At 35.7% G+C, this 19802-nt stretch overlaps 1 protein-coding gene across 5 annotated transcripts in view; it reads left to right on the plus strand.

Annotated features, from left to right (window-relative positions):
* The window catches only part of slmapa (sarcolemma associated protein a), a 65678-nt gene that overhangs the window by 13713 nt on the left and 32163 nt on the right, over positions 1 to 19802 (plus strand). For 3 of the 5 annotated variants that reach the window (XM_065240809.2, XM_065240805.2, XM_065240806.2), the window contains exons 2-10: positions 1929 to 2076; positions 2853 to 2925; positions 11876 to 11912; positions 14437 to 14499; positions 15738 to 15833; positions 16543 to 16614; positions 16696 to 16836; positions 19374 to 19511; positions 19632 to 19800. In XM_065240809.2, the coding sequence (XP_065096881.1) occupies positions 1929 to 2076; positions 2853 to 2925; positions 11876 to 11912; positions 14437 to 14499; positions 15738 to 15833; positions 16543 to 16614; positions 16696 to 16836; positions 19374 to 19511; positions 19632 to 19800 (937 nt within the window). Of the gene's footprint in view, positions 1 to 1928; positions 2077 to 2392; positions 2513 to 2852; positions 2926 to 8264; positions 8405 to 11875; positions 11913 to 14436; positions 14500 to 15737; positions 15834 to 16542; positions 16615 to 16695; positions 16837 to 19373; positions 19512 to 19631; positions 19801 to 19802 lie in introns of those variants that run through there. The other 2 variants (XM_065240807.1, XM_065240808.2) reach the window with 2 other exon arrangements.

A 19802-nucleotide genomic window follows, 5' to 3' on the forward strand; every position in this document is an offset into this window, starting at 1 on the left:
CTTGGAAACTCCGGCTAAAATTAAGTGTTTTTATTTAATTTGGAGATAGCGCGTCAAAGCAGTCATGACCAAAAAAACCCGACAAATGAGAAATGACAAATAATTTGTGATTGTGACTGTAAATGATAAAAACTAATCTTTATATACAATTCATTAAACTTTAATTTATAACAAGAAAAACACTGAAATTAATGATTTTATAGACACTACGCGTTATTATTTAGCACAGAAATACCTGCTTGCTTGCTTTGACTTTGATCATCTCTGTATTCACTTTAGATACAGAAAGACCTGATGATATTATTTATTTCAGGAATCTCTTTGCTATCATTTGAAAGTGAACACCGACTGACCATAATATTAAATCACAAGAAAGACAGTCGTGTCAGGCAGAAATAGGTTCGGTGCAGATACTAATTTCCGTTTCATCACCGAAATAAAAAACGGCTTACCTGTTTTGTAGTTTAACTTTAAGATAGACAATATAACCACTCTGTTTTAAATACATTTTAAAAACTTATACTCGTCGAAAAACATCCGTTTTTTAATGTTTAGTTTGATGAACTCCTAAATATGAGACGCATGCAGAGCACCTAGCCCGTTCGGCTAAATTACATGCGCAAGCATGGCCAGCACGCAATAGCGCAACATCGATACAACGAAAAGCTATCCAAAATTTACATAGCCTACTTAAATTAGATCAGAATTTACGTTTATAATAAATACAATTTTTTAAAAAAATAAGGTCAGAAGTAACAAAATGAAGAACAAATATGCAAAATGCCTCAAGTGCACGGAAACAAAACACAAGCCAAATAGTTAAATCAGATAACCCAAAGTGATTTATAAATAAAATAAAATATAGAAATTATTAAAAGAACGAAAGGCATAATATTATTTGCCAGCTTTGTCTTTTAAATGTCGAAACAAAGAGGCAAGGCTTTATTAACATAGGAACCTCTTATGGACGTGAAGCCTGGTCACAGGGGTTGTTGGATTTATTAACGCATTTAAAAAATATTTATTGAAAGCTGCTACTTCACATATTATTTGCAGCATTATCATAATATATAGTCTATTAATATATTGTGAGAAAGCTGTTATATGTGAAATCAGATAATGTGTGCACCCATACGGCCAAAATTGAATGATCCTCATTTCATAACACATCTGCGACGATTCGACTATGAGATTGGTAGTCGAATCAGGCTTCTCCTATCGATGCATCGAATCTTCGACTATTCGGGGTCACCCCTACTGAATTGTTTGGGTTGCTGAACATTCGGTGCACCCCTACAGATTGATACTACAGGACAAGTTCAAATTTTTCAACTTGCGCGTTTGCTGTGGCAATGCTCAATTCGCGTCATTCGCACGAACTAGACTTGCGAATGAGGTGGAATCACATCTACCGCACAACGCTAAAAAATTCGTGCCGTGAGACCTCCAGACGCGCGTCAACGCGTCTTCACATTGACTTAACATTGAAATCACTCGCGCTTGATACCTCTACCGCGGCTGGTGTAAACGCAGCTTTAGGGAAAAGACCAAGATAAATTTTACAGAACAATGAGGACACGACCAAACCGCGGGATGAGAAATAAATGCAGCAAACATACAACATTACATTAATCATTTAAAATCAAGACATCTCGAACAACATGCAGCGTATGAGAAAAAACACAGCGGCGATTATGATCCTGAGTACTGGGTTTTGAAATTGTTCCTGTTGTTGTGACCGTGAACCTGTTGACTTCCTTTAAACTATTTCTCAATAAATGTGGTATGATTTGTCTTGGTCAGATTTTGCTGGAGTACTTGCATACTTCCTTGTTGTTTAGGACATTTGTTGCAAACTGCACACGTCAGTACTGTTTGTGGCTGAATGTGACACATCTGTAATCTTCCTTTCTCTTCTCTGTTTACAGTTTTATCTCCAGGACACAAAAAGCAGCAATGGCACCTTCATTAACAGCCAGCGCCTGAGTCGCGGGTCAGAGGAGAGCCCTCCTTGTGAGGTCCTCTCTGGTGACATTATTCAGTTTGGGGTGGATGTAACGGAGAACACCCGGAAAGGTGAGGAAAGCCCTTAGGCATGCAGGAAATGTATACAACTGCTTTATGTCTGTATTTTGGGTAGTGCCTATTTTTTTAAATGCAACATGCACTTATCTCTTAGCAGTGGATATTAGTAGAAGCATATCTTTGTGTGCGCTCGGTATGAATTCATGTACATACTGCACTAGACGGCACGTTTGAAAGATGCTGTAATGCATAGTCTTAGTTTTGTAACCCTAGAGGTTTGGCACATTGCTGCTCAGGCTGTGTCGTAACTGAAGCAGATGCAACGGGTGCTTTCACAATCAGATACAAATGCAAATTAACTTGGCCTTTTAGAGCAAATGAAGTCAAACATTACTCCATAGCAGGATGAGCGTGCATTATTTGATCAGTGAGCAAGAAAACTTGTCAGGAGTATGCAAGTTTTACAGGCTTCAAGCAGGCTTGCAAGGTATTAAAACTAGACTCTTTCTCTGGCTTATTTGGCAGTCGTTTATTGTTAGCAAGTTGGCTTGCGTCTAACCAGAACATCAGGAATTATCGCTTTGCATGCTTAAATGGAAAACTCCTTTTGAAAAGTGGTGGATATTTATTATATTGATTTATGTGGCTGTTAAACACACTTACTTTAAAATCTGAGAGACTTTACATTACATTAGTGTTTGCCATTTATTGTTTTTGAAAAATGTAAGTTTGAGAGACCTGCAGTGTTGCATTACAATCTTACTTGCTTGTGTCAACGTTTAAACATATTTTGTGTAAAACATGTCTATTGTTTTGTCTCTCTTCAGTCACTCATGGCTGTATAGTGTCTACCATCAAGCTCTTCCTTCCAGATGGCATGGAAGCACGGCGGCGCTCAGAGTAAGACATCTTACAAAATATTTTGCAACATTGAGGCCTGTTTAGTTTCTCAAACAGTTTCTGAGAGTTTCTTACTGAACCCAATGTGTTACTTTGTCGAAAGCAGTTTGACGCTTACCGAACCTGGCGTAATCACCTACAAAAACATGTACAGAATGTGATTAAATCTTGTATGGCTGGCTGTGCTCATTCAGGAGACCAAAACAATGTTTGCCTATGTTTCAGTGGGAACTACTTCGGGCAGATAGATTGATGTTTTATTTAGTAGATGGGGCATGCTGTGTATTCTCATAGCTGATGTTCACTAGTACCTGCCTTTAGCTTTTCAGTTGGTAAGGTCAGGGATTAGATATAGCTCGCACAATGTTTTAGATCAACTTTACTGAAAAATATGCTCATGCTTTAGATGAGGGGTCTCCAACCTTTTTGTGAGCAAGGGCTCATGTATAAAACAATCTGGGGGGCTACTTTTTGATATAGTCTACTCAACTTTGTTTTACTTGTTGATGTTTTAGTATTGTTTAAAATGTTAACATGCGTAAACCATGCCAAGCTAAATATTACAATTGAGACTATTAATAGAATGTGCTTCGGCTGGTGCCTGCGGGCACCATGTTGGAGACCCCTGCTATAGACATTATACAGTTAAACGCTTGTATCTGGACACCACGTAAGGTCGTGTAATGTTTCCATAAAACACATGTAATTTATATCAATGACTCATTGTGCATCAGTTTGTAATGATGTCTTGCCCAAAGATTGTTTGTAGGGACCAAGCACTGAATAATATTATGTGAATGACTCATTGTGACCCTGGCAGTCATTGATTCTGGATCTGTAAGATTTTGTATGAAGAGTAGACCGTCCCACACCTGCTTTATAGGGGACTGATGGCCTCCATCTGCTCCCCATTTCCTTTGTAACAACATAAATGTTCATTGCAAAAAATGACTTTCTTACATAGTATTTTTGTCTCGTTTTCAATACAAATATTTAAATTTTTTTAAAGGAAAACACCACAGTTTCTCAATATTTTACTATGTTCATACCTCAACTTAGATGAATTAATACATAGCTATCTTTTTTCAATGCATGCACTTTTAATCTTTGTACAGCGCTTCTTGAATGTGTTAGCATTTAGCTTTCCCCATTCATTCCTATGGCTCCAAACAAAAGTTTTATTTTGTGCCACCTGTACATACTTACTCATGTAACAGTGTTTAAATGAGGAAAACATGAAAGTGTTTGGTGGCTTCTAAATTCATCTCCGTTTGGAGCCATAGGAATGAATGGGGCTAGGCTAAATGCTAAATCACGAAAAAACAAAGAACGGCACACTGCTACTAAGGCTCTCAATATTTATTATTTAAAAGACAACGTTTCGACCAAAAAGGTCTTTGTCAAGTCCTTTTTTTTAAAATGCTAACACATTCACGAGGCGCTGTACAAAGATTAAGTGCACGCATTGAAGAAAGATGGGTATGAATAATTTGTCTAAGTTGAGGTAAGAACATAGTAAAATATTGAAAAACGGTGGTGTTTTCCTTTAAATCAAGATTTATTTTATTGATAACAAAAATATACTTGTGCTTAAAACAACTAGTAAAAATACTATAAGATTTATTAAGGATTATAAAATGTAGTAATAAAGGGAAAGGGAAGCAGTCAATGGTCGCTGGTCAGACATTGGCTGGGCATCACAATAAAGGAAAGGGGTCGGCTTGGCATCTCAATAATCGGAGGCCAGTCGATTAGTGGTTTAAAGAGCATCATGGCAGCAGGAACTAGGTCTCTGGACAAGACAAACAAAGTGCACCTGCATATTCTTAATTCAGATGAAAGTCTGCGTATATCACGGTTGTACCCTCCTCCTGGTTACAGAGCCAGGTAGTCGTCTAGTTAGTAACGTGATGCTTGGATCTGCTGGTGTTTATTATATTTATAAAGGGTGAAATTGATAGACTCGTTGATGGAAGGGATTTTCTAACACCGTATGATTGCTGTGTTTGCCTGCATGTGTTGCTGGGCTATAAAAAAATTTGACGCGAGCCATTCAGGCAGCAGATGGCTCTCTCAGCGAATCATTTCCCGTGGCCTTGCGGTGTTGGCAGGACCTGTAAAAGCAGTTTACTTGGAAAGGTGTATGCTGTGTGTGGGCTTATGGTGCAAGAGTTTTTATGCATCTTTTGTTTTAGTGTGGACGATAAAGATGTTTTATCTAAGCCCCCCTTTTAGGAGTCAGGGCTTGACACTTTTATATAGATGTAATAAAAAGCAATTATTGTAATATATAAAATGAAGAAAAAACTGCACATTTTATGACTATCTTTGTTTGGAGCAAATGTGCCTGATTTTAAAACCATGCAGCTCTTGTTGTTGCGATGTGGTGGTGTGCAAGTGACAATCGATAATCAAACAAATCGATAATGACGTATTTTAACTATCGTACATTATCAATTATTTGTTGCAGCTCTAGTTTACATTTAGTCCTCCAACAGCCATCTATTAGTGATGTGAACTATTGAGGTCTTCTTGTTAGGCTTCATGGATTTTAATAGTTCTCTGTGAGCATTTTTGCATACCTTACAGCAGTTAGCGCGCTAACAGTAAATGATTGCTAAATCCTCTCTCAGAAGAAGCCAGCATCTAGGATCAGGGCACGCTTGTGAAGATATTTATAGAAGCCACACGCTGCTAGCCGCTGAGGTTTTGGAGTCCATCCATGGCATTGGATATACACGTTTGGCGTTGTCTGCGTACTGTACAGTTTTTTTATTAAATGTTTTCAAGGGACTGCTTTCTATGTTTGCGGTCAGGGCTTTTGCTCACCGTACAAGCTGTGATTGAGGATGAAAAGATGACCAGAGAAATTGTTTCTCTGAACTCATTGCGCCACGCTAGCCTGCTAAAATCTTTCCAGAAAGTTGAAGACACAAGACATCTGCTTAAGATATCTTCTCTTTCAAAATGCGTTCACTCTTTCCGCTTAGAAACGTAATGTTCATTTAGCGTCTTTCAAATAGATTTCTGTTCCTCTGTGAGGATGTATGGATTGATTTATCCAAGGAGAGATGCGATAGTCGTTGAGGGTCAGGCTGCTGTTGAATGTTTGTATTTCCTATCTGAGAAGGGAGTGAAATTTTAAAGTTAGATAGCTGTTTCCTTCACTGCATTCCTAGTGTAATTGATCACAGATTTGAGCAGAACTAGATCATTGTTTTCAGTTTACTAAGTGAATTTATAATAATTTGTTTTTTAAGTGCTAATGTCAACATATTGCAGTGTCAGTTCTTGTGGTTGTTTTTCCGCACCTCACAAACCCTATTCTGCCCCCTTCTTTTAGACTGCTGTCCATGAGAAACTGCATTATGCATAACAGTTATTCTATGACTAAGTAACAAGTAATCTAGCTCTTCTGTGCAAATCTGTAAACCAGACACAAAAATATTATTGAGGACATTTCGGTTCCAACCCTGAAACGGTGCAAGTAGAGTTGCTGTGACTCATATTTGGCTTACATAAACCTATGCGCACACGTTTGTTTCATCATATTAGTGAAGACATCCTCCATTGTTTTTATATCAGAATAATGATATTTTCTATCCCTTAACCCTACATCCTCGCACAAAGCAAAAGTTATTTTGGCTGATTAATGGACTGATTCATGAGGGCCACAAAAGTGTTGACGTTAAACTGTATTTGTGATAACATTTCATAAAAATGTGTCCTTCATGACTATTCAACCCTGTACACAAACACACACACACTTATAAAACACTGTGCCCGAGGCCATACAATGCTTTATTGGGAGTTCTTGCCATCTTTAAAGCTCTGAACTTTAACAAAATTAACAGAATCATAAATAGGTCTGTTTGCAATGGCAGTGTAAGGCTATTTTTTAACGACGTTTGATTACACTTGCACATCGCTAGTAGGCAGTGTCCATAACACTGATCTATATATTATAAATTTTGATGCCATGCGCAATCCAGTCGTTTAAATCATAAATGACTGGATTGCGCATGACATCACAATTGTGAAGTCACCGTGCCACCATATTGATATGCCCAAACATTCTATTAAAGGTGCAGTGTGTAATTTTTAGAAGGATCTCTTGACAGAAATGCAAAATAATATACAAAACTATATTATCAGGGGTGTATAAAGACCTTTCATAATGAACCGTTATGTTTTTATTACTTTAGAACGAGACGTTTTTATCTACATACACCGAGGGTCCCCTTACATTGAAAAGCGAGGGGTGAGCTGTGAACTGAGCTGTTGGTTGCAATTTGGAACCTCACCACTAGATGCCACTAAAATGTACACACTGCACCTTTAAATGAATGGTACGTTATTAGATTTAATGATAAAACACTACTTTACCAGTTTTACAACAAAAACGTCCTAAGCATGTATGTTGTTATTTATGGAAAGTTATACATTTTACTTTTTAAACAGTAATCCGTGTTTCCCCTAGGTTTACAGCTTTACATACAAATATATTGCTCATTCATTGTTCGTCAATGTTAGTTAATTTATATGACATTTATGATAAACACATTTGAAATGATGCATTGTTTGGATTGTTGGAGAGAATTAAAGAGTAGACTATAAAGTAGTGAGTAAACACAACCCAGTCACCTTGTGTTTAATCCAACCAGCTGTTAACTCTGCTGAAATCCTGATATATAAACACGATTTATAATCGTCTGACAAAATCATACATATACATTGATGCCTTAATGCTGTTGCTTTTCTAATCATGTCTTGTTGTGTTATGAGCTTTTTTATTTCAAATGTGAGTTTTATTGTATATCGCATAGCCTTTTATTGTGTAGTAGAAACTTTCCAGTCACAATGAAATACTACTTCACCACATTGTTCACTGCCTACTTCATTGTATGTTAAATGCTATGTTAAACAGAGAAGAGAAGTGATAGTGTTCACTTCGCATGGATGTTTGTTGCTGTTTTGGGTTATGGACATTTCATGACCGCTATCTTCCCCTGTGTCTGCTGGAATGCTCTCCAACTCGTCGGCTTTGTTTCTGTACACACGTTTCTGAGCACTTGCCATAGGGGCAAAAGGGCAGGGGATCAGGTTTTACAGCTCTTGTCCCGCCTGATTTTCACTCTGTATGAAAATTGAAAGCTCTTCGGATCGGTTTGAAGCTGCGGGACTTCAGAGTGTTTTATATCAGACGAGTCTGAAACTATCCCTTGACGAGAACTTGAACTTGGACTGCTGCCTGTAGGAGAGGCGTGGACGGTGTTGATTTGTGCGGAGAACTTTTCTGTTTTGATTTCGAAACCCATGTTTTCAAGCTGCTAAAGAGAGCGTGAAACGGTTGTCCTCAAATGAGTGTCTGAAAGAAAAATCATAAACTTCCATGGGCACACAGACATGGATGTGAAGCCAGCCAGACATCTGCTCTGCTGAAGGATTTCTTAATAGAAAGTCTCTCTTACTGCCTCAGGTAACATAACTTTAGCATAAACGGTGATCGCTGTACTTTTTTTTTTATTTTTTAGCTACGACGCATAAAATGTGGGAAGAAAAATGCATGAAATGTGAATTGGCTCCCTTGCATACTGAAAGTTTTTATATGGCTGTGTGTATCAGTGACTACGTTTACATGCACCCTCATAATGCAAATATGATTTAATTTTGGAAAATTGTGATTATACTTCATCTAATGTAAACACAGTATAATGTGATTAAGCTCACATCAGTGGTAAATGGTGTTATATTTACATCATCATTATATTTGTTATCAGGATAAATGCATGAAATAATCAAGATAAATTCTAATGTCCATATTAGGGATGTTAATTTATGCATTGTCCCATATTCGATGATAGTTTAAAATGAACGATCAATCAATCGAAGTAAACGTTAACTGTAAAAGTACAATAACCCTCAGTGGCCTAATAGCCAATGACATAAAAGTGTGCGTAAAAACGCCAGCTTCCTCGCGTAAATTAAAAGATTTTATTTTGTCTAAATAACATTCTAGTGTGATTTGTAAAATGAGTCAATGTAGTTGGTGTTTTGATCATCAATTTAAACTTATCTCGTAATGAAATATAATGAGACTGTGTATAACTCAGCCGCACATGGACACCCTGCAACAGTCGCATGAAAGTCCATGCATCCATGACATGTCAAAATAAAAGTTATTTTTCTGGTTGTTCACCTCGCTTTCAGAGTCGTTGATAGTCTGTTTTTTGTAATTATATCCACGATGGGCGCTATTCTCGGCGTCACCTCAGTTTAGACCTTTGGCGTACTTTCAGCAAAGATGCTTATATTATGGAGATGGCAACCTTACATTAGAAAACATGCAACTAGGGATGCTTAACGATTAATCGCGATTAATCGTTAGCAGAATAAAAGTTTTTGTTTACATCATATATGTGTGTGTGAACTGTGTATAATAACTTTGTATAAATAAATGTACACACATGCATGTATATGTTTTAGAAATGTTTACATGTGTATATACATTTGTATATTTATGTATAATTTATATTATATATAAATATAAATACTTAATATATAATTTTTTTTTCTTAAAATTATACATGAATGTGTTCATATTTATATATATACATATTTATTATACACAGTTTACACACATATGTGATGTAAACAAAAACTTTTATTCTGCTAACGATTAATCACGATTAATTGTTTAGCATCCCTACATGCAACAGTCAACTTGGCTAGCGTTTAGCACGTGAGCCAGTCAATAATGATCAGTGACATCTGTTGCGGGTGTTCAGATTGTAACGACAGCTACACGCAGTTTACATTTTACAGTTTCTTGCCATAATTTAAGATTACATTTTAATCTGTTCATTATAAATGGCTTCTGGTCTCCTTCCCTTTGTATAGCAGCATTGCTATGCTAATCTTGCAGGCTTCCCTTTCAGTATCCTGACCGTATTTTCTGTATCGGACCCTATCAGATTCAATGCAGATGCTATTTTGTTGCGTTGGCAGCCAGCCTCGTCTCGCGTGACGTTAAAAAGCCCAAGTGTGTGTTTAGCATCGAGCATTATTGTGATCATGGCTAGTTTAACTTATGCGCGCTCACTTTATTTTTTTTTCTCCGGCTGTATATGTTTTTTTGCGCATGTGCCGCGCACACATGCATGATCTTGCTTATTCGACAATGGTTACGTTTTATCGATTTAATTCTTATCAACAATTAATCGAAGATCAATTGTTAACATCCCTAGGCCATATCACCCATCCCTACTCTTTAGGTTATAAAGTTTAAAGTATTTATTTGCAACTTTTAGGGAGTAAACTAGCATATAGATGAGCTAATTTCCAACCAACATAAAACCCTGATTTTGATTTTATGGTCTTCCTGATGTCATTTTAATGGGATATAGTTTACCAAAAAAAGAAAATTCTGCATAATTTACTCATCCTCATGTTGTTTTAGACCTGTATGATTTTTTTTATGAACATATTTTGATTATGGATGCTAAACAATTAATCACGATTAATCGTTAGCAGAATAAAAGTTTTTGTTTACATCACATATGTGTGTAAACTGTGTATAATAAATATGTATATATATATAAATATGAACACATTCATGTATAATTTTAAGAAAAAATATGTATATATTAAGTATTTACCGGTATATATAATATAAATTATACATAAATATACAAATGTATATACACATGTAAACATTTCTAAAACATATACATGCATGTGTGTACATTTATTTATACAAAGTTATTATACACAGTTCACACACATATAGGATGTAAACAAAAACTTTTATTCTGCTAACGATTAATCGCAATTAATCGTTAAGCATCCCTAATTTTGATAAATGATAAGCGAACAGCTGGTGGCAACCATTGACCAAAATTTATTTTGTGTTCATTAGAAAAAAGAAACTCATACAGGTTTGTAACAACATGTGGGTAAGTAAATGATAGAATTTTTTTGAGGTGAACCTAACCTTTTATTTGATGTTTTGCTGGATTAAGAAGTGACCATAATTTACTTCGAGTTTCCATGTAAGCAATCTCTTTCAGACATCTGAGAAAAGCCATCAGAGGAAGATCAGAGTCCGTATAAATCCACAATTCACAACCCAAATCCCTTTACCTCAGGTCTATAGTAGCGCATGCCTTCTTTGACCCGAGTTTATATTTCTATTTCAGTCTTGTTTCTCTCCGGGGCTCAAAGTCTTTCAGGTATCACTTTTGACCCTTTGAACCCACAGCCTATTTATGTCATTTAAACACCGCAATCTGGGTTTAAGTACAACTGCTGAGCTCAGTGACGTAGCTGACGTTACTCTTTACAGATACTTTTTTGGTTAAACTGTAATGTTTTAATATTAAATTATTTATTTAAAGGTCATTTAAAGAACATGTCATCATTAAATAGACCTAAAATTAAAATTCTGGCATTATTTATTTAACCTCATGTTATTCCTAACCTTTATAAATGTATTTGTTCTTTTAAACACAAAGGTAGATATTTGTAATCAAGCTAAAAACAGGAGCACCATTAACTTACTACGTAAGTCTTGGTGCTCAAAATATCTTCCTTTGTGTTCAACAGCACAAAGACATTTATACAGGTTTGTACTAACAACATATGGGCGACTAAATGTTTTAATTTTTTGGTGAACTGGCCCTTTAAGGGCTGTCATGTTACAGTGTAATGTGCTGCACCATTGTTTTCAACAAGAACAAAACCATATAAAAAAAAAAATTCAGCTGTCAATCAGTGTGGTTGCTAGGCATCTGCAATACTGTAAAAGATTAACATGGTGCAAAGTTAACTTTGAGTCTTCTAGCAAATATTTGCTCCTAACTTACCTCACATGCCTATGCACCGCCGTTGGTCAGTAGATCCGTCCCGACCTCTCCATAAACCATTAACAGTTTCTGTTTTCTCCTTCCAGTGTCGTTCAAGCACCATCACCCCTGGCTATTGATAAGGTAAGAAATTCAGACATGTATTTTCATGACTTTCGTTTTGTCTGAATTAAATTGCACAATTGTGGAACGATTGCGTGTTCCAGTTTTTCCGTTTTTTTAAGAATTTATAGTGATGTCTTTTAAATTTTTAAACAGTGCATGAAATGTGTTGTCTTGAAGCAGCTGTGTTAACTTAGTGGTCATGTGAGCCACTCCTCTCAGTTAATGTATACAGCGTTTGTGTGACATCATGTGCACGGCCGACATCTGGTTTTGTTCGGTTGCCTGCAGTCAAGTCAGTAATGGTCCAGTGAAATTCATCATGTAACTTTAGTGGCGTGGCTTCTAGTTTATAACAAAACCAACTTGGTGTAAGCTACCACAGTCATACGTTTGTAAAAACCTCTAATGCTGTTTGAGGGAGATATTTTGTTGGTGTTGTCTGGTTAAGCCTCACTCGCACTAAAGGATTTTCATCTCAATTTTCCCTGCCCAAGACAGAGAAAATTGGGTCCAGGACCATGATATGTTCCGATGTTTGGCTCTGATTATCATGTAATGTATGTTTGGTATTTAGGATTTTGAATCTGTATGTAGAGCTGTCACGGTTATTAAATTGGGCTGACGGTTAATTGTCTAATAAATTGTGACTATTAATTGCCTCTTTTAGTGCTTGACAAGTTATGACAATTGATTTTCTGTTTTATTGCTTTGACATTTAATTCTCATACTTTTTTATTGTTTATGAAATAATTTTCACACATTGTGATTATTTAAATAAAATATTTTTAAATAGACGTATGACTATTAATACACAACACATATTTTAAAGTAATCCGATAATGTCTCATTTATACAGGCGCTGCAGCTCCCCCTTGTGTTTTTTAGAGATATGTGCAATCATTGCGGTGATCTGAAATCATTGCGATGAGGTCAAACAATCGCAATGAGATGATTATTTAATCATTGTGACGGCCCTATCTGTATGATTAAGTCAGTACTTTCACAATAGCCAATGAGAGACGAAGGTGAATGACAGACTTTTTGAAATAGCGACCGCATACCAAACTTATGTACTGGTCTCTTAGACAGCAGAGATAGAGAGATGGCTTGTAAAAAATACACGATTGCATGAATAACACGTCTTCGAAAACTAATCATGATCTTTGCCTCAAAATCAAGAGCTGAGGAGAAATTGCCTCCATTTTAAATCCACCGGGGAGTGTATAAAGCTGTATGCTAGTTCGCTAGCAAATGTACACATTAAATATTAATATATGTGTTACATTCTTTACATCCATTTCCGTGAGATTACTTGAAGCATTTGCATTTATGCATTTAGCCGACACTTTCATCCAAGGCGACTTATAAAAGCAAACGGCAAAAGCTCCGTCTGGCATGATAATCTTAATAATAATATCTTGTAGTGTTTGATGCGGCAAGATTTTTAAGTCATGTAGTGTGAACGGTTAAGATTTGAGAGTCGACAATCTGTCAAGATTTTACTTATGTGTGTGTGTGTGTGCTGCAACCAGATTTTATAATCGGCCATTTTTGAGTCCTAGTGTCATATTTGAACAACACCTTAAAGGAAAACACCACCTTTTTTCAATATTTTACCATGTTCTTACCTCAACTTCGATGAAATACATACCCATCTTTTTTTTAATGCGTGCACCTTTAATCTTTGTACAGCGCTTCTTGAATGTGTTAGCATTTAGCTTGGCACCATTCATTCCTATTGCTCCAAACAAAAGTTTTATTTTTTTGCCACCATACTTACTCATGTATAGGGAAAACATGGAAGTGTTTGGTGGCTTCTAAATTCATCCTTGTTTGGAGCCATAAGAATGAATGGGGCTAGGCTAAATGCAAACACACTCACGAGGCCGTGTACAAAGATTAAAAGTGCTCGCATTGAAAAAGATAGGTATGTATTAATTTCTCTAAGTTAAGGTAAGAACATAGTAAAATATTGAAAAACTGTGGTGTTCTCCTTTAACTTTATTGTATTACAATGCGTCCTGCTAAACGCTTTCAAAGATAAACTGACCGCCAAAGTTAATATGACAAGCTATCAGAATATACAGAAGTGTTGCTCACTGCTGGTTATTTAGGTGTTTTTTGTAAAATCTGTCAGATGATGGTTGCCATGGTAAATTTATTAATTTCTTCAATATCATTGTTTGTGTTCAGTTTAAAACCCCTCTTCACTTTTCTGTGTTTTGTGCTCATGTGAATTTAATATGCTGAATAATCCTTGAATGATTTGAACTACAGTTTATTATAACTACTGTGGCAATTTAATTTAAGAGCTGAATAACAAAATGCCATAAATTCACTCTGCCTGGGTTCATCCGAGGTTGTTTGACAGTCTTATCTATTTAGAATTTCTTTCTAGTTGAATCGATTCAACCGCTTGCTTTCACATATATCAAGGACAACATGTGAATGCTTGGTAGATTAAAAGCAATTCATTGAATCTTGCAGACCTGCGGTTATGTTTTGAAATGTCGGTTTCAAGGTGTTTTATCTTGTTGTGCAGGTGTCTGCAAATACGCCCAGTATGTATTCTCAGGAACTGTTCCAGCTCTCCCAGTACCTGCAGGTATGGAGCAACTCTGACCTCTACTGGCCATCATGGCGCATTACACGTTTGAAAGCAAAAATGTGCATCTACTGCCTTTGCAATATAAAATGTTGATAATCTATAAATTGTGTCTCTGGACCACAAAACCTGTCTTAAGTAGCATGGGTATATTTGTAGCAAAAGTAAAAAATGGGTTTTTTATTTTATTTTTATGCCAAAAATCATTAGGATATCAAATAAAGATCATGTTCCATGAAGATATTTAGTAAATTTTCTACAGTAAATATATCAAAATGTTATTTTTGTCAGTGGATGCAGTTACTAATGACTCAGTATTTCGATTTTTTTTTTTTTTACACCCTCAGACCCAAATTTTCAAATAGTTAAATCTCTGTGAAATACTGTCCTCTCCTTACAAACCATACATGAATGGAAAACGTATTTATTCAGCAGATGATGTGTAAATCTCAATAAAAAATCCCTTAGGTTTTGACCACAATTTTGATAAACCATATTGGTTGTTTATATTTTTGATTGCTGCATAACAATTAATTGTTTCCATGATAAAAGTTTTGTTTACATCATATATGTGTGTGTGTGTGTGTGTGTGTGTGTGTGTGTGTGTGTGTGTGTGTGTGTGTGTGTGTGTGTGTGTGTGTGTGTGTGTGTACGGTGTATAATAATTCTGTATATATAAATACTCACACATGCATGTATAATTTTAAGAAAAAATATATTTATAGATTTAGTATTTATATTTATATAAAAATATAAATGTTATATAAATAAAAATGTATATATACATGTAAATATTTCTTAAATATATACATGCATGTGTGCATATTTATATATATATACATAATTATTATACACAGTTTACACACACATGACGTAATCAAAAACTTTTATTTTGTATACGATTACTCGCAAATAGTCATTATGCAGCCCTAATTTATGGCTGCTTTGCTGAGATGGCATATAATGTTGTGTAGGCTGATAGCTCTTTTTGAAATGCTAAAATGTTTTGTTTTTAGCACAATAATTATTATCTTTTTGCATTACCAATCATTTTTGTGATAATTAAGCATGCATTTGCTTGTATGTATATTAAAAATGTATTGTTACCATAATAAATTGTTCGGGTATACTATAGTAATGTGTGAAAGTGTGCACAAATGTAACAGTGCAAAATATTATTTACGTCACAAGCATCCCAATGTTAATGTTAGGACTATGCATTTGTTTCTGTCTTGCAGGAGGCCTTACACAGAGAGCAGATGCTGGAGCAGAAGTTGGCCACACTGCAGAGACTTTTGGCCAGCACGCAGGAAGCATCTGAGAGCAGCTGGCAGGTACTGTACACACACAGCAGAATTAAACCGGAGACAATGTTACTCTTTTAACTCCGGTTTATGTTAATATCTTAAAGGGACACTTCACCCATTTGCATTAAGCTTTGTATAGTTAGAACCCCAGTCATGTTTTTGAATGGTCATGCATCATTTCTTCAGTTGCCGCTTAGACAGGAGAAATACAGATTTCAGTGTTACACTTCCTTCTTTCAATGATGTAAAAATCATCATTTTGCATCATTGAAAGAAGGAAGTCCAATATCTTTGTCGAGGGGGTGAGACTACAAACACCCCTTTTCTCGGTCAAATAGGCACCAAATTCTAAATGTATGTTACATTTCGACTACAAATATGACACACTTTTAATAAAGATTAATGTTTCTAAGGGTGAAATGCTCCTTTAAGTCATTTACATTTTACTGCCTCATTATGAGTGCTCTCACTGGTTCACGAACAGTGCAACATTTGTCCTTACATCTCTAATCCTTCCAAATGCATATGATGATGACAACAGAATTTTAAGTAAATAGAAAAAATATTTTAAACATTCCTTTAGGCACCCTCTCTTTATAATATGTACTTTTGTACATCATTGTTCACTCTCGTTTTATTATATAAAAACCCTTTAAGGTCTCTTATGTAAATTATGGTTTGTATTAAAATCCTTCTGCTCTCAGTAAATGATTGTGATGTCTCTTCGTTTGCACAGGCTTTAATCGATGAAGACCGGTTACTCTCCAGATTAGAAGTGATGGGGAATCAGTTGCAAGCATATTCCAAAGTAAGACCCTGCTCAGTGTTTATGTGCATTTATGTGCATACAGATATCCTCACTTTAGCTTCACTACGTTTGTGTCCTCAGAACCAAACAGAAGACGGCATTCGGAAAGAGCTCGTAGCCTTAACAGAAGACAAACACAATTATGAGACGACAGCCAAAGAGTCCCTGAGGCGGGTCCTTCAGGAGAAAATCGAGGTGGTCAGAAAGTTGTCAGAGGTGGAGGTAAGATGCATCAAAACGTAGATTTTTATTTTTCAGTGTAAATGTTTTGCCTTCAAAGTCTGAACAGATAAGCAGCTAGATTCAATGTTTACTCAGGGTTTCTGTGTGGTCTTAGTCTTAAATTTGCTGTTCTAGGTCTTCAATCATTTTAAAGGAGTCTAAATTTCCGTACGTCCATGTAACGCTACCTCAAATGCTAATTAAAATGGAATTCTTTACTCTCTTTGTAAATATATGTAAGTTGTACATGATACATAAGTATTTATTGGTGAGGTTTCTCACTCTGCCATGCATAAAGGCCCACTGCCTGCGAATCCTGTACATTAGATGTGCCAATGTCTCCTCAATTTAATTTTTTTCTATTTTTGCCGTAAAATATATCGCTGCCATTGTTTTGTCTCAAGATGCATACCAGTAATGTATTTTGTAAGGTATGTTTTTTAAAAAAACACCTTAAATGCCCTAATAAAAATCAGACCTAGTCTTGGATTAGTCTAAACCCTATCCAGGAAACCACCCCTATATATTTTAATGTTATTTAACTCCTCAATTAAGAGAAAAGGCTTCCCTGCCAATGACAAGTTTTTTCGGAAATCCGTATTCCACTATTATCCGCCATGTAGTGATCTTGCCCAACTTCTAAGACCTGAAAGTATTCCCTTAGGGCAAACAGTTCAAGCTCAGTGTATGTTTTGAGGATAACTCTGAATCTGATCTCTATCAAAAGTCTTTCACAAAAATAAAATTAAAATTTGGTATTTTTGAAGAAACTTAGCTTAAAAAGCGAACAAATGAAGGTTGGATGAAACATTGTTTTTCTTTTGTTTGAATGCAGAGGGTCTGTTCTTTTTTATTTGATATATTGTATGTTTATATATTAAAAAAAAGAACATTTTCTGGAAGGCATTAAATGGTAACACTTTACAATAAGGTTCATTAGTTAACAGTAGTTAATGGATTAACGAACATGAACCAACCATTAGCAATACATTTGTTACAGTATTTATTAATCTATGCTAAAGTTAGTTAATAGAAATAAAGCGCTTAATTGTTTGTTCATTTAGTATTAGTCATGTTTAAAATTAACATTAGCTAAGATTAATAAATGCTGTATAAGTGCAGTTCATTATTAGTTAATGTTAACTAATGTAGTTAACTTATATTAACTAATGAACCTTATTGTAAAGTGTTACCCATTAAACTTTTGTAAAAATCAGCGGTGGCTGGCAACTTATTTTTAAAACGCTGGCAGGGAAAGTGTTATAAAACCCTGTGTTTATTGGCTTTTACAATTAACCAATTATTATTGTCTCATCATTATTGTAATTTTAAACGCTTTTGCCAACTTTGGTCTATTTTATTAACTAAATACATCAGATTCCTTGGGGAAAAAAACTAGATTGGTTAAAACAATTAAACATTTTGTGATTTCTGTTAAACACTTCACTTTTTTGAAAAAGGCTAATTTTCCAGATCCCCTAGAGTTAAACATTTGATTTTTATTGTTTTGGAATTCATTCAGCCGATCTCTGGGTCTGGCGCTACCACTTTTAGCATAGTTTAGCATAATCCATTGAATCTGATTAGACCATTAGCATCGCTTTAAAAAAATAACCAAAGAGTTTTGATATTTTTCTTATTCAAAACTTGACTCTTCTGTAGTTACATCGTGTACTAAGACAGACCGAAAATGATATTACGCAGCACCTGAAAGTAGTCCCCTTGATAACTTTTAATAGCAGGGGACTATTTTCGGGCACTGCGTAATATCATTGTTCCACCTGCAGCCATGTTACAGCTGCAAAGTCCTTGATTATTACAGCAGAATAAGAGTTCCTAGCCATACCTGCCTAGAAAATTGCAACTTTAAATTTTCCTTCGGTCATAGTACATAATGGAACTACAAGTTTTAAATAGGGAAAATATCCAAACTCTTAGGTAATTTTTTAGCGCGATGCTAATGGTCTAATCCGATTCAATGGATTATGCTAAGCTATGCTAAAAGTGGTACCGCCAGACCCTGAGATCAGATGAATAGATTCCAAAATGGTAAAAATCAAATGTTTAACTCTAGGGGAGCTGGAAAATTAGCCTTTTTCTTTTTTTTATTAAAGTGTTCTCTTTAAATAAAAGGCTTTTTTCTATTTATATATTTCATCATTAAGAATTTCTTAAAACCTCGTCCTGAAGTCTCAAGATGAAAAACTTAATACCAGCAAAGTGTAAAAGTCTTGTCTCGTCTTCTCTTGAACCCAATCTCGCGTCTCGTTACATCTTGTGGGGTAAGTGTCTTGGGTAAAGCTTATTTTTTGTCATGAAAGAAAAAAGGTTTAAAAACACATGGACGCATGCACACTGGACTATAAAATTTGACTTTATTGTCATGATATGGTCTTAAAAAGTCTTGGGTTTGACTTTGTGAAACCCTGTTACTAGAAACTGTTTTGAGGTCCACACACATACCCTGATCCAGCATAATTTTAGTATCCTATTGGATCTCTTTGTCATCTGTATGTATGTCTATCTTTGTGTTTCAGAGAAGTCTGAGTAACACAGAGGACGAATGCACACATCTGAGAGAGATGAACGAACACTCACAAGAAGAGCTCCGAGAACTCGCCAACAAATACAACGGAGCCATTAATGAAATCAAGGATCTCACTGAAAAGATCAAGGCATGACACCTGTTCATTTACTGTCATATTAACTTCATATTGAATTCAAACATTGAATTTATTTATCTATGCTTTTCTACCAGTCACAGCTTTAACATCTTGTCTAAAACTTATGTGTAGTTGGCGGAAGGCAAACACGAGGAGCTCGCCCAGAAAGGACTGAGCGAAAAGAAAGAGCTTCAGCTGCGGATCGAAGACATGGAGGAAAAGGAGCAGAAGCTTCAGGCACGAATCGAAGCCCTGCAGGCAGACAACGACTTCACAAATGAGAGACTAACAGCCCTGCAAGGT

The sequence above is a fragment of the Paramisgurnus dabryanus genome, chromosome 14 (assembly GCF_030506205.2).
Source record: "Paramisgurnus dabryanus chromosome 14, PD_genome_1.1, whole genome shotgun sequence".
Lineage (NCBI taxonomy): Eukaryota > Metazoa > Chordata > Actinopteri > Cypriniformes > Cobitidae > Paramisgurnus > Paramisgurnus dabryanus.